General features: G+C 46.3%; 1 protein-coding gene across 1 annotated transcript in view; it reads right to left on the bottom strand.

The window, feature by feature from the left end:
• The window catches only part of LOC126466081 (uncharacterized), a 309668-nt gene that overhangs the window by 151179 nt on the left and 143596 nt on the right, over positions 1-14893 (bottom strand). The window contains exon 10 of the mRNA XM_050096360.1: positions 581-762. Within this exon, the coding sequence (XP_049952317.1) occupies positions 581-762 (182 nt within the window). The remainder of the gene's footprint in view (positions 1-580; positions 763-14893) is intronic.

Below are 14893 nucleotides of genomic sequence, written 5' to 3'. Positions count from 1 at the left end.
TTCTCATTTTTCATGCCTCCTGAACCAGACATATGTACTTGTGTACTGGTAATGTCCGGAAGGACTGCACGACGGCTTGAAAGCAGAGATTTGTGGACACTGTCAGCTCGACGAAAGCCTCCCCTCCGATCGGAATCAGCATCGGTGCCGAAACTACTTGGCGAACGCGTGAACGCAAATCTGCGCCAACTCCGAGTTCAGTAATTCAAGAACAGTGTTAATCGCATTTATTATTGTTATAATACCGCCAACCGGTTTCAACCCGACGTAGGGGTCATCTTCCGGGCGTTTACACAATTGGTCTATAGTTGATAGTTTCCTGCCGGTATGTAGACAGGAGTGACACCACCAGCAGTCGACCAATGGTGTAAACGCCCAGAAGATGACCCCTACATCTGGTTGAAACCGGTTGGCAGTATTATAACAATAATTAATGCGATTAAGACTGTTCTCGAATTATTGATTAATCATACTAATCGCTGCTTCTCTCCACAACCATGTTGTCCAAAAAATTCCGCGTTCCTCCGCGACACGGACGTCTGCGGCATTCGGTGGTCCGCCACGTTTGCGCTCGACTCACCTTTGATGTCTCCCACGCCGTTGGCGTCGGAGTCCTTGAAGGACTTGGGGTAGACCTGGTAGACGACGCCAGTCTGCCACCACTTGAGCGCCTCGCCGGCGGCCAGTAGTGGCAGCGAGAGCGCCAGTAGCAGCGACAGCGGCACGGTCGCAGCTGGCGCCATTCCGGGAGGAGCGCCGCCACTGGCGCCATGGCGCGCGCCGCCCGCCTATATGGCCTCCGGACTGCCGCCAGCCTGGCCTCTCTGCGCATGCACGGCGCGCTGCGCTGCTGCTGGACTCGTTCGACCGTCACGGCTCTTCAGATAAAGTTCCTGAAGGAGGGACGTTCATAAAAAACACACGCTATTTAAAAGTCGCACAAAATCCACAAATTTGAAGATACTGCAGTAAATGTTTCACATGGAATTAACACATTTACTGTTAAATTCTTGGATTATATAGAGAGAAATTTCTTGAGTATATGGTGTTACAAAAAGGTACGGCCAAACTTTCAGGAAACATTCCTCACACACAAATAAAGAAAAGATGTTATGTGGACATGTGTCCGGAAACGCTTAATTTCCTTGTTAGAGCTCATTTCAGTTTCGTCAGTATGTACTGTACTTCCTCGATTCACCGCCAGTTGGCCCAATGGAAGGAAGGTAACGCTGACTTCGGTGCTTGTGTTGACATGCGACTCATTGCTCTACAGTACTAGCATCATGCACATCAGTACGTAGCATCAACAGGTTAGTGTTCATCACGAACGTGGTTTTGCAGTCAGTGCAATGTTTACACATGCGGAGTTGGCAGATGCCCATTTGATGTACACTCCTGGAAATGGAAAAAAGAACACATTGACACCGGTGTGTCAGACCCACCATACTTGCTCCGGACACTGCGAGAGTGCTGTACAAGCAATGATCACACGCACGGCACAGCGGACACACCAGGAACCGCGGTGTTGGCCGTCGAATGGCGCTAGCAGCGCAGCATTTGTGCACCGCCGCCGTCAGTGTCAGCCAGTTTGCCGTGGCATACGGAGCTCCATCGCAGTCTTTAACACTGGTAGCATGCCGCGACAGCGTGGACGTGAACCGTATGTGCAGTTGACGGACTTTGAGCGAGGGCGTATAGTGGGCATGCGGGAGGCCGGGTGGACGTACCGCCGAATTGCTCAACACGTGGGGCGTGAGGTCTCCACAGTACATCGATGATGTCGCCAGTGGTCGGCGGAAGGTGCACGTGCCCGTCGACCTGGGACCGGACCGCAGCGACGCACGAATGCATGCCAAGACCGTAGGATCCTACGCAGTGCCGTAGGGGACCGCACCGCCACTTCCCAGCAAATTAGGGACACTGTTGCTCCTGGGGTATCGGCGAGGACCATTCGCAACCGTCTCCATGAAGCTGGGCTACGGTCCCGCACACCGTTAGGCCGTCTTCCGCTCACGCCCCAACATCGTGCAGCCCGCCTCCAGTGGTGTCGCGACAGGCGTGAATGGAGGGACGAATGGAGACGTGTCGTCTTCAGCGATGAGAGTCGCTTCTGCCTTGGTGCCAATGATGGTCGTATGCGTGTTTGGCGCCGTGCAGGTGAGCGCCACAATCAGGACTGCATACGACCGAGGCACACAGGGCCAACACCCGGCATCATGGTGTGGGGAGCGATCTCCTACACTGGCCGTACACCACTGGTGATCGTCGAGGGGACACTGAATAGTGCACGGTACATCCAAACCGTCATCGAACCCATCGTTCTACCATTCCTAGACCGGTAAGGGAACTTGCTGTTCCAACAGGACAATGCACGTCCTCATGTATCCCGTGCCACCTAACGTGCTCTAGAAGGTGTAAGTCAACTACCCTGGCCAGCAAGATCTCCGGATCTGTCCCCCATTGAGCATGTTTGGGACTGGATGAAGCGTCGTCTCACGCGGTCTGCATGTCCAGCACGAACGCTGGTCCAACTGAGGCGCCAGGTGGAAATGGCATGGCAAGCCGTTCCACAGGACTACATCCAGCATCTCTACGATCGTCTCCATGGGAGAATAGCAGCCTGCATTGCTGCGAAAGGTGGATATACACTGTACTAGTACCGACATTGTGCATGCTCTGTTGCCTGTGTCTATGTGCCTGTGGTTCTGTCAGTGTGATCATGTGATGTATCTGACCCCAGGAATGTGTCAATAAAGTTTCCCCTTCCTGGGACAATGAATTCACGGTGTTCTTATTTCAATTTCCAGGAGTGTATAATCATAATGTTTCTTCAAGTACCGGCAATTGAATTAATTAAAATGTTTCCTTGACACAAGTGATACGTTTCGTTATTTTCTGTGTCGTCAATCCACGGAGCATGTTACAGTGTCATCAGCTATGGCAGCTTACTGCAAAAATAAAATAGAATAAGACACCTACCCATGATAAGCAAGATACTCATTGCCAATCGTATAGGAAACGACTGGGATTTGAACAGCAAACGAACAAGTTGCCTTTGTTACCAGAAACAACATTATGACGAAGTGGTGATAGAAATTACAGAATGGAGGAACGAACATGAATTCCCATTTTGTCTGGGATCTATAAATTTTGGAAAAGCTTTCCACTTTCAACGAAATCTATGGTAAAAACTTGAGAAACAAGACACTGATTCATCTTATGTTACTATAGAGGAGAATGACTCTATTGCTGCCACTGCTTCCATTACATTTCATCAGGATAGTGGTATCATTCATCCCCATTACGGTCGGAGGAAGGCAATGGCAAACCACCTCCACTATCACCTTGCCTAGTACGGCGGTGCGGGTCTCCCGCATCTTCCCCTACGCTCCTCGGAGTATGGGACGTCATCATCATCATCATCAGTGGGAGATTCAGGATTCATAGTCACATAGGGAGGTTCGATATCTCAGCAGTCCTAGAAGAAAATTTCTGATCCACAAACTGGGAATACGAGGATGGAATACGTGTTGCTGAAAGATATCTGCACCATTCTCGTTTCGCAAATGAAACTGTACTGAATGCAAACCTGAAGGTGAAGTCCAAATAATCCATTACTGCTGTGAACAGCCAGAGTCGTGAGTGAACGGAGCATGTTTGTCTCCAAGCAAGACACACACCGTCGACATTTGCACTGTTCTGTTGGAATTTTCAGGGCACTGCAGGTACGAACATAAATGGGGGCAAGAAAATGATACGTAATTATTCCGCAACGAGCCACGGGATCCTTATATCAAAATATTCACAAAATATCCGTGACTAACATCGGAAATTTTGTCGGTGAATTTTAGTTTTACACTGTACTGCCGTCTGGTGGTAAACTTGCATGATTTAAATAGCTAACTGGTCTGTTACGTTGAAATATGTTACATTCCGCATTTACCCGACTACAAGACTACAATAGTTCAACATTTGTTGACGGAGCTTTGGCAGTCCAGATGAACGTTTTTATGTTGTACAGTTTCAATCTGCATCTACATCTATACTCCGCAAACCACCTTGAGGTGCCTGGCGGAGGGTACGTTATTTTCATTTCAAGACATTTTCACGTCGGTAAATTCCTCAGCAGTAAATGTAGCATACAGTTTGCTGCTCCCGTCAGAGACGAAATGGCGGTAGGCCGTCACGCTCGATAATGAATGATAATCGAATACTTTCCTTTGATGAGCCATGTGGCTCTATACTGGTCAAGCAGACGAAAGGACCTTAGATTAGTGGACGTTGAAGAATTGGAGACTGCAAACAGTTTTGTGCCAAGAAGAAAATTTTGTGTCTCAGAAGTGAATAATCGTAGAAGATGAGAGCACTGAAGAACGCCAGTTCTTCATTCAAAACATTCAGAGATCCGACGAAGGGAAAAATTCATAAAGTACAGAAGCAGCAGCGTGTGCTTTATATGCGAGGGAAACGCTCTGAACGCTTCGCCATTATCCGACTAGTTATCGGATTGAAGGCGGTGGAGATAAAAAGGGATTTTGCAGCAACAGGCGGTGCTGTATTCAAAGCGAGTACCGGCTGGTGCGTGGGAAGAATGAATTAGGGGTTTTGTTGAAAATAAGGAAAATGTACTATAAGCCTCTCCAGACGTTGTATAGTATGTAAGCGAAACTTGGGAAGTAACACAAAGGATCCCAGAGGGCAGAATTGAAGTTTCTCAGGCGTCTACAATGATACACAAGGGAAAATGGGAAACTGAGAATTGGGACTGCAACGGCCCTACAATGAACTTCCTGCAACGAACTTGTGACGTCTGACGTCACATTAGACTGCTTCTGCGCCACAGTAAGAGTGATGTCCGGAAAGAGTTTGATATATATGGGGTATATACACACATCAAAAAAAGTTTTGCAGCACCCCAGTTCCCAGGACTCCTGAAGATAGACGTTGACTGTGGGTATTGTATCACAGGCACAGTCCCTTTGACTGTTAAGATATGTCACTAAACCCGCCCAAAGATGTAAACAAAAATGTATGAGCAGCGCCTATTAGACGGAGGGGTCCGACAGCCGATCAGTTCCAGTCATTCCACCAGGAAGGAGGTACACGGCTCGTGTTGCCTGTAGTTCAACCATGCCTAGACGGTCAATGCCGTGGTTCGATCGCGTCCGCATTGCTACTTTGTGCCAGGAAGGGCTCTGAGCAAGACAGGTGTCCAGGAGTCTCTGAGTGAACCAAAGCGATATTGTTCGGAAATGGAGGAGATACAGAGAGGAAGGAACTATCGATGATATGCCACGCTCAGGCCACCCAAGGGCTACTACTGCAGTGGATGACCGCTACCTACGGATTATGGCTCGGAGGAACCCTGACAGCAACGCCACCATGTTGAATAATGCTTTTCGCGCAGCACAAGCCGTGCAGCGCTCGATCTGTGCGCAATAGGCTGCATGATGCACAACTTCACTCCCGACATCCATGGCGAGGTCCATCTTTGCAAGCACGACACCATAAAGCGCGGTACAGATGGGCCCAACAACGTGCCGAATGTACCGCTTAGGACTGGTATCACGTTCTCTTCACCGATGAGTGTCGCATATGACTTCAACCAGACAATCGTCGGAGACGTGCTTGGAGGCAACCTTGTCAGGATAACGCCTTGGACACACTGCCCAGCGAGTGCAGCTAGGTAGAAGTTCCCTGCTGTTTTGGGGTGGCGTTATGTGAGGTCGACGTACGCCGCTGGTGGTCATGGAAGGCACCGTAATGGCTGTACGACACGTGAATGCCATCCTCCGATCGACAGCGCAACCATATCGGCAGCATACTGGCGAGGCATTCGTCTTCATGGACGACAATTCGCGCCACCATCGTGCACGTCTTGTGAATGACTTCCTTCAGGGTAACGACATCGCTCGACTAGAGTGGCCAGCATGTTCTCCAGGCACGAATGCTATCGAACATGCCTGGAATAGATTGAAAAGGGCTGTTTATGGACGACGTGATCCATCAACCACTCTGAGGGATCTACGCTGAATCGCAGTTGAGGAGTGGGACAATCTGGACCAACAGTGCCTTGATGAACCTGTGAACAGTATGCCACTACAAACACAGGCACGCATCAATGCAAGAGGACGTGCTACTGGGTATTAGAGGTACCGGGGTGTACAGAAATCTGGACCACCACCTCTGAAGGTCTCGCTGTATGGTGGTGGAAACGATGTTTATGTTGATCTCTATTCCAATTTTCTGTATAGGTTCCGGAACTCTCGGAACTGAGATGACGCAAAACTTTTTTTTATATGTGTACAATGTGTACAATTTCACATAGTCTACGCGCATAAGGCAAAATCGTATTCAGGCGTATGACAGGAACGATCATTCGAAGCAAAAAAGTCTAGAAACATGGGCTCTAATCCGTGTACCTTACGAGATAGTGTGAAACAAGTCTCTTCTACTGAACAAGTGCACACAGCCCTCGAGATATGGGTTTTGCATCCTTCTTTACTAGACTTTTTTGTGCCGTACTACCTCCTCGCAAAATATGGAAAGCAATGATTTTGCAGTAGAACAGATTTTCTTAACACTATCATAGATGAATAAGTGCTCGGAGTTCTTAAGGTACCCAGCTTGGAGCCCAAGATCACCAGACAGTTTTGCTTCGAATGAGTGTTCCTGTCATATTCCTGGACACGACTTTGGACCAAAACTACTGAATTATCAATGTGGTTTCTGTCCTAGGGGCAGGGCTTTCGAATCACTGTGCATATTGTGGAGGGTAATGGTCCTATAAAACTCCCTTAGGGCATGCCCGAAGTTACTTTAACGTCTCAAGACTTCTTTCCGTTGATAATAACACACTGTGCTCTGTCTGCTAGAAACTCTTCAATCCAAACACTCGGTCGGTATGGCATTCTGTACACTTGTGTTTTATTCATTATGTGACAAAGGGAAGCTGTATCGAACGCCTTCCAGTGTTCAAGGAACATGTCATCTACCTGGGTCCTGCTTTCTGGGTCTCGTGGACGAACGGAGCGAGCTAGGTTTCGCACGATCGTTGTTTTTAGAAGCCTTGATTGCTATGGAGAAAATTTTCGGTCTCCAGAGGTTTTCCAAAAATCTACAAGAGAGCGACGTAAGAGATACAGGCCTATATTTTGTGCAACAGCAGAGTCTTAGCTTCGTTTGTTAAGAAGCTTGAAGTGCAGATGAGTTGGCGCTGTTAGCTTTTTTTAGCACTGCGAATGGTAGCAGTCAACCTTCCTTACAACTGATTTTGAAGTTTTACCAAGTTCAGGAAAGTGTCTTTTCTCCGCCTACGTATTCTATATTTTGTAATGCCAGGGTGAGGGATTTGGGGGGGGGGGAGGGGGGGAGAATTACGCTAGGAACCGATTAGATTTTAATTTTCTGTGGAATCATATATCGATACCAGCCCATGGCCATCTCAAAAGTCCGCAGCTCGTGGTCGTGCGGTAGCGTTCTCGCTTCCCGCGCCCGGGTTCCCGGGTTCGATTCCCGGCGGGGTCAGGGATTTTCTCTGCCTCGTGATGACTGGGTGTTGTGTGATGTCCTTAGGTTAGTTAGGTTTAAGTAGTTCTAAGTTCTAGGGGACTAATGACCATAGATGTTAAGTCCCATAGTGCTCAGAGCCTTTTGAACCATTTGAACCATCTCAAAGTTAGCAACGGCAACGCAAATTACTGGCAGACGCCGATAACGGCCACGCGGGATCCAGTGGACCCAATGGAGCAGGCCCACTGAGCCATGCCTTCACTGGCTCTGTACCGCGAGTGCCCTTTGAGCTGTGGTACAGGTTGGATGGCGGCAGCCACATGGCCCGCCCGCACTTGGAGTCTCTTCGCTACATGTTGCTATGCATGAGTCGCCTAGTCGCCGCACTGACACCAGTTCAGAAAGCCTCATCCTTGTTGCTATTGTATTAGCCGGACTGTGTTTCTGTTGCATTATTTGTAATGAATCTTCGTATGCTTGGAGAAATACAAGTTAAGTAAATCTTCTGTTTATCGTGCTAACTTGTTTACTAATTACTTCTTGTCTTGTACAGCTTTCCTACGACGACGGTTTCCACACCACTCTGTAGGCCACCTCTCCTTACTGTTGTGTACGAAGCCACAACATTTTCATTTCGTTATGCTAGGTATCCGTCAACCCATGTACCTATAACCAGCTTTCCTAAACATGGATGATTGCCATATTGTATGAATAATGTGTAATTGCAAATGCTTGGAAAATTGGAAATTTGTGGTAAAATCTTATGGGACCGAACTGCTGAGGTCATCGGTCCCTAAGCTTACACACTACTTAATCTAACTTAAACTAACGCTAAGGTCAACACTCACACCCATGCCCGAGGGAGGACTCGAACCTCCGACGGAGGGATGCAAATGCTTGCACGTTGTTAATTTCAGATGAACGTTCTTGGTTCAGCTTTGTAGCAGGACTTGTGATCAGTCATTGAGTTTAATTTTTTTGAAGCTGGCTGGGAGTCTGAGTCTGGTGGCACATCTGTATGACTAGGCTTTCTTAATGCACTCCATCGCGGCTGGTTCCCTCTGACCAATGTGCAAGGCAAGCGCTTGTTGAAATTTTAGCAGCTGAACTGATTTAAAAGTTGAACAAACGAACCAGGTATTGTTTCTTCTTCCCTTTGAAAAATTCGCCTTGTCAGTTGGTGAATATGCTCCCTCCAAATGTCTTTCGCTGTTCATGGAGATGAGGCAGATTGGATTATGTGCATGATTAGTCATTCGACGTCCTGGGGTGTAGTGAGTGAGGCGCCCTGCTTCCGTGAGCACATGGAAGCTGATATTTGATGGGAATTAGTTCAGATTTTCGTGGTATGAAATTTATAAGATTTTTAAACTCATTTGTCGGATGCGTTAGGGGGTTCTTGAGAATGAGATATTTGCCATTGTTTAACTAGCCAACGATGGGGCCAAGTTTGATATTCATCCGGTCATGATTCATCCCTTGCATCGTGATCCCGATTATGTTTTGTGCCTCTTTTCGTTGTGAGTTGCAAGCCAGTTTGTAAGACACAATCTTTACTAGAAAACTGTTAAATTTGTCTTTGGTTATTGATTGATTGATTGAATCTTTGTGTGGGAGCACCTGAGTGTCCATTTTGGTTTCCTACGTAACGTTTCGCAATCGTATCATCTTCTGCTGAGAAAAAAAAAATTGCGGTGCATTACTTTCTGGGCAGCCGTCGTATTACTGGATTATTCAAACTAATACGGGGGACATTCAATAAGTAATGCAACACATTTCTTCTCCGCCAGTTTCGGTTGAAAAACTGCGAAATTTTCTTTGGGACGTCGTGGAATACTCCTGATTCAGCCTCTGTAGTTTCATGAAGTTCAGATAGCTGGCGGCGCTACACGTATGTTTCAAAATGGCCTCTATAAAGGAGTTGCGTTCCAAGTGGAGCGCTGGGTTTCTCGCCGTCTAACAGACGACCGTAACACAGCAACGAAGGACGACCTGTACGGAATTGCTGGCACGTTACGAGGCTAATCCTTACACTTTTTTGTCGAACTTCGTCACAGGTGATGAAACATGGGCTCATCACTTCGAACCGGAAACAAAACGATAATTTACGGAGTGTCGCCACCTCACCTCTCCTCATAAGAAAAAGTTCGAAGCCGCATCCTCAGAAGGTAAAGCAATGGCGGCGGTCTTCTGGGACTCTGAAAGGATTATTCTGTTTGCTGTCCTCCCTCATGGTGCGACGATCAATTCTGCAGTGTACTGTGCTGTCCTCAGGAAATTGAAGAAACAACTTTAGAGTGTTCGTCGCCACAAAAATACGAACGAACTTCTTCTTCTCCATGACAACACAAGGCCTCACACAAGTATGTCTACCCGAGAGGAGCTCACAAAACTTCATTGGACTGTTCTTCCTCATCCACCCTACAGCCCGGATCTCGCACCTTCCGACTTTCATCTGTTTCGCCAATGAAGAATGCACTCCGAGCAAGACTTTGGCACCGACGTCGACCAGTGGAGTGGTACCTTTCAGGCACCTAGTTGGGTTCCCAGTTAGGCCGTCACTCCGGCCGCTGTGGCCGAGCGGTTCTAGGCGCTTCAGTGTGGAACCGCGCTGCTGCTACGGTCGCAGGTTCGAATCCTGCCTCGGGCATGGATGTGTGTGATGTACTTAGGTTAGTTAGGTTTAATTAGCTCGAAGTCTAGGGGACTGATGACCTCAGATGTTAAGTCCCGTAGTGATTAGAGCCATTTGAACCATTATGGCCGTCGCATTGAACGAAGATTATGTTTGTATGTTTAACAATAGGATATTACGGCCAAAGTAGTCGGGAATAATATGGTGTATTGGAGTCACGAGTAGAACCAACCTCCTTTCAGAAAAAAACTGTGTCGAATTACGCACTGAACGCTTCATGAGTATTGTACAGCGACTAATATACTGATATAGGCCTTGGTAATACCTGCAGTCCACCATATTCCGAACGAAGGTGGGAAGCATGATAACTATCAGCCCGATGTCTGCAGGAATTATGAATTTTCAAGGCCATTGTTCTAGGTATACTTTGTAAAGGTGATAAAGGTGCGCCTTGTCGTCTCGGTCTTTGTTTTTTTGCGCTGCAGTTAACTGACGCTGAGCTGACAATTGCTAATCAACAAAAGAAATATCCATAACAGAAAATGCTGGGAACCGTGAGTTCGATGCAGCAGTAGCAGCCAGACGCCCATGCATGCTCCTCTCCCGCATGCTTTGTAGCTGGTACTTGGCTGTGTTCGTTACGTTTGAGTGAGTGCAACGAACAGACGTGTCCGCCCAACTGGTGCGCACCGTAAAACAGCGCGTGTTCGTTGCCAAGTGTTATACGAAGCGCCATTCGTGGAAAACGTGTCACCGGCCGGAGTGGCCGTGCGGTTCTAGGCGCTACAGTCTGGAACCGAGCGACCGCTACGGTCGCAGGTTCGAATCCTGCCTCGGGCATGGATGTGTGTGATGTCCTTAGGTTAGTTAGGTTTAAGTAGTTCTGAGTTCTAGGCGACTGATGACCTCAGAATTTAAGTCGCATAGTGCTCAGAGCCATTCGAACCATTTGAAAAGTGTCCGGAACTGTTTGCACAAGAGTCTAAGGCTGGAAATGGTTTTGGTAAAACGTCCACCAAAGTCTGCAATGCAAAACCTGGCAAAATGGCCCGAAACTTACTCTGTAGTGAATAAAAACAATGAACATTGCTAATAGGTGTCATCCCGTATCAGTCTTATTACAAAAATTTTCCGGGGCTCTGTGTTTCTCTACTATTTTCACACTTGTCTCTGAAGAGCTATCTACAGTATATCAGTGACTTTAAAAAGCACAGGTGGTCGAATATCTCAGTAGATAATAAAGATTATATATCAGACAAAAAAAAAAAAAAAAAGGAATTGACACGAACCAGCACGATGTACAGGCAACAGTGGATTATTTGTCAGGAGCTGAAGGTACCGTAACGCCATAAATTATGGCGGATATCTCGCTAGTTCGAGGGTCGAACTACTGGCGACGGGCGTTGCCTAAGACTACCTACCGAATTAGCTCCGCCGTAACTCGGTGGCCTTATGGACATCTCAACGTCTCGATCGTTATCTGGAAGCAATTACGATGTTTGTCGTCTTGTCTGTTATTGATTTATGGATATTTTCAGTTCTCTTTTAGCCTTGTTTTAACAGTTGTCTAAGCTCCTCACACAATGAGGACTGTATAAAATGTTTTGAACATGTAATGATACTGAAGGTGACGGCTTTCGGATAGTAAAACCGTCTTTCAACAAGAAGTTATTATTGTCGGCAGAAACCCAAGGAGACATAAACAATCTTTGTAGCCTCTACATCTACATCTACATATTTTGCAAACCACTGTCATGTGCAAGAAAGCAGGTACTTAGGTTGATAGCACATGTTAGGGTTCCTTTCCTTTCCCATTCCGTATGTAGCGCGTGAAGACTGACTAAAAGTAATGTATGTCTCTCTACGAGAGCGATACGTAGGGGCACAAAAAATATCTAGATTTTTCACATAATACACGTTATTGATATATTGTAAGTATGGTTTTGAGGTAGAACTTCTACTTGGAACCGTCTTCCGATTCAGGTTTTCAACATTTCTGTGACTCACTCCCGTGAGTCTAACAAATCTGCTATCATCCGGCGGCCATTCTTTGGATACATTCAGTATCAGCTGTTAGTCCTGCCATAATGATGTGTGCTATAATGCAGTGCTTTACATGTACAGAGATTTCTGACATACGCCACGTTCTGGTTCCCCTGGAGTTTGTATCATAATAGAGTAGGGGAGTCTGTTTCCAGACTGGAGAAAGACAACGGGAACTCCCTTTAAGCTTCCGGTTTACGTTTTTCGCTTTTGGAGAATCCCTTCAGCAACGTCCCAGTCGTCCTACAGCACAAACCTGTTCGGTAGCGCATATGTAATGCCCTCAGTATCGATACTATTTTCATCCGTGAACTTACATTCTGGTAGGACCGTGAGCGGTAACACACTGTGGCTCCAAATTAACCTTGCGGATGCTGACACATTTCTTGAATTACGATTCAATCATACTGAGTGTGTTAATTTGGTTTCGGGAACGTACGGTACATTACCGAGAATATGTGACAAAGTTTTGATAACGTTTATGCGTTTTTGGTGAACTTCGGGAACAAAAACGACTGTAGGTTCGCAGGAGAGCTTCTGTAAAGTTTGGAAGGTAGGAGACGAGATACTGGCAGAAGTAAAGCTGTGAGTACCGGGCGTGAGTCGTGCTTCGGTAGCTCAGATGGTAGAGCACTTGCCCGCGAAAGGCAAAGGTCCCGAGTTCGAGTCTCGGTCGGGCACACAGTTTTAATCTGCCAGGAAGTTTCAAAAACGACTATATTTACCGGGGAACGCTGAATTATTTATTCGTCTACTGATTATGTACCCTGGAAACATAGGAGTTACAAGGCCCACAGTTAATATATGCATTGTACATATGAAACATCTGTAATCCTAGGACTATAATTTACGCCCTCAAAACTAAAAACAATATAAAAATCAAATTAGAAAAAAGCAGTAACCAATTAATTAGAATTCTTTTTACTACTTATCTCCTAATAAATTGAGCCTGTACAAAACAGCCAAAATTGTAACTGAAAAACGCGTAAGCTGTCTCATCAGCCCACACTTACCCTCCAGGAGAGAGAATAAAAGATTTAAAAATATAGTAAGCATTACATTTAGCAAGGAACCAACCACACCAAAAAGCAATAACAAGCGAAGGCTATAAGCAAACAAAAAACATAGTACGTGGTTTTTTATGTTTGATTGCTGATTTTGCGGTGTTATGCTGCAATTACAACAACAGAGTGCTCGTCCTGTAAGTCTGGCAGGAGAACTTCTGTGGAGTTTGGAAGGCAGGAGTTGAGAGACTGGCGCGACTGGAACTGTGAACACGCGCCCTGGTTCAAAAATGGTTCAAATGGCTCTGAGCACTATGGGACTTAACATCTGTGGTCATCAGTCCCCTAAAACTTATAACTACTTAAACCTAACTAACCTAAGGACATCACACAACACCCAGTCATCACGAGGCAGAGAAAATCCATGACCCCGCCGGGAATCGAACCCGGGAACCCGGGCGCGGGAAGCGAGAACGCTACCGCACGACCCACGCGCCGTGAATCGCGCCTCCATAGTGCGCTCTGTAGCCCACTTGCTTGCAAATGGCAATGGTCCTTAGTTCAAATCTCGATCCAGTATATAGTTTTAATCAGCTACGATGTTTCATATGAGCGCACACTCCGCTACAGAATGAAAAATTCAATCTGGAAACATACATGTTTGTGTATGTTTCACAACTCTTCATTCTAAACGAATTAGATTTCCCGGAATTTGCCTGAAGCGATTTAGGGAAATCACGGAAAACTTAAATAAGGATGCACGGACGCGAGTCTCAACCGTCGCCCTCCCGAATGCGAGTCCAGTGTGCCAACCACCGCGCCACGTCGTTTGGATTTCTTGTTTCAGGCTAATTTACAGAGTTATTGTTAGAGAGATATTATTTTTGTCCTCTGAAAACCGTGAAATATAAAGAAGAACGAAAGAAACTATACGGCGATTCAAAATAACCTTCTAGCATCCATTGGTATTGTTATTGTTGACTTCAGTTCAGAGACTGATTTGATGCAGTTCTGCATGCTAGTCCATTCTGTGCTTCCCTCTTCATTGCTGCGTAGCTACTGCAACATTCATCCACTTGACTCTGCTTACTATAATAAAGGTTTACTGTATCCCCCTCCGCCACCTCCCCTCCCCCGCTTCCCCCCCCTCCCCCCCCGCCCATCTCACACACACTCACTTTTCTGTGTCCTATCAATGGACCCATTATTTTACTGAAGTTGTGCTGTACACTTCTTTTCCCCTCATTTCGATTAAGTACCTCTTCACCAGCTATACGATCCACCCATGTGATGTTCAGTGTTTGTCACTAGCACAAGATTTCAAAAGCTTTTATTCTCTCCTTGCTTGAAATGTTTAACATCCACATTTGAATTTGGTGCAAAGCTACACTACAGGTAAACACGCTCAGAAAAGATTTGCTCTTATTCAAATATACAATCGGTGCGAAATTAACTATTGAAATTACACACTGATAGCTTACTGCCTGAAATAAATTTCAGGTAGTATATATAGTTTCTCACTTCACCACACTCTCAGTAAGTTACTATTTACTTCACAAAACGGAGTACAAGCTGTTACAGTAATTTTTACAGATTTGGGGAGTGAAGCTTACAGTACAAGGAATATCACTGAACGATACGAGTTTGGTGGAGAAGAGGGCGAGATCATTTTGATTCTTCTTTTACCACTTTTACAGTA

This window comes from Schistocerca serialis, chromosome 1, assembly GCF_023864345.2.
Source record: "Schistocerca serialis cubense isolate TAMUIC-IGC-003099 chromosome 1, iqSchSeri2.2, whole genome shotgun sequence".
Classification (NCBI taxonomy): Eukaryota; Metazoa; Arthropoda; class Insecta; order Orthoptera; family Acrididae; genus Schistocerca; species Schistocerca serialis.
The sequence above is the reverse complement of the archived record's forward strand: the minus strand, read 5'-3'. Positions and strand labels throughout refer to the sequence as shown.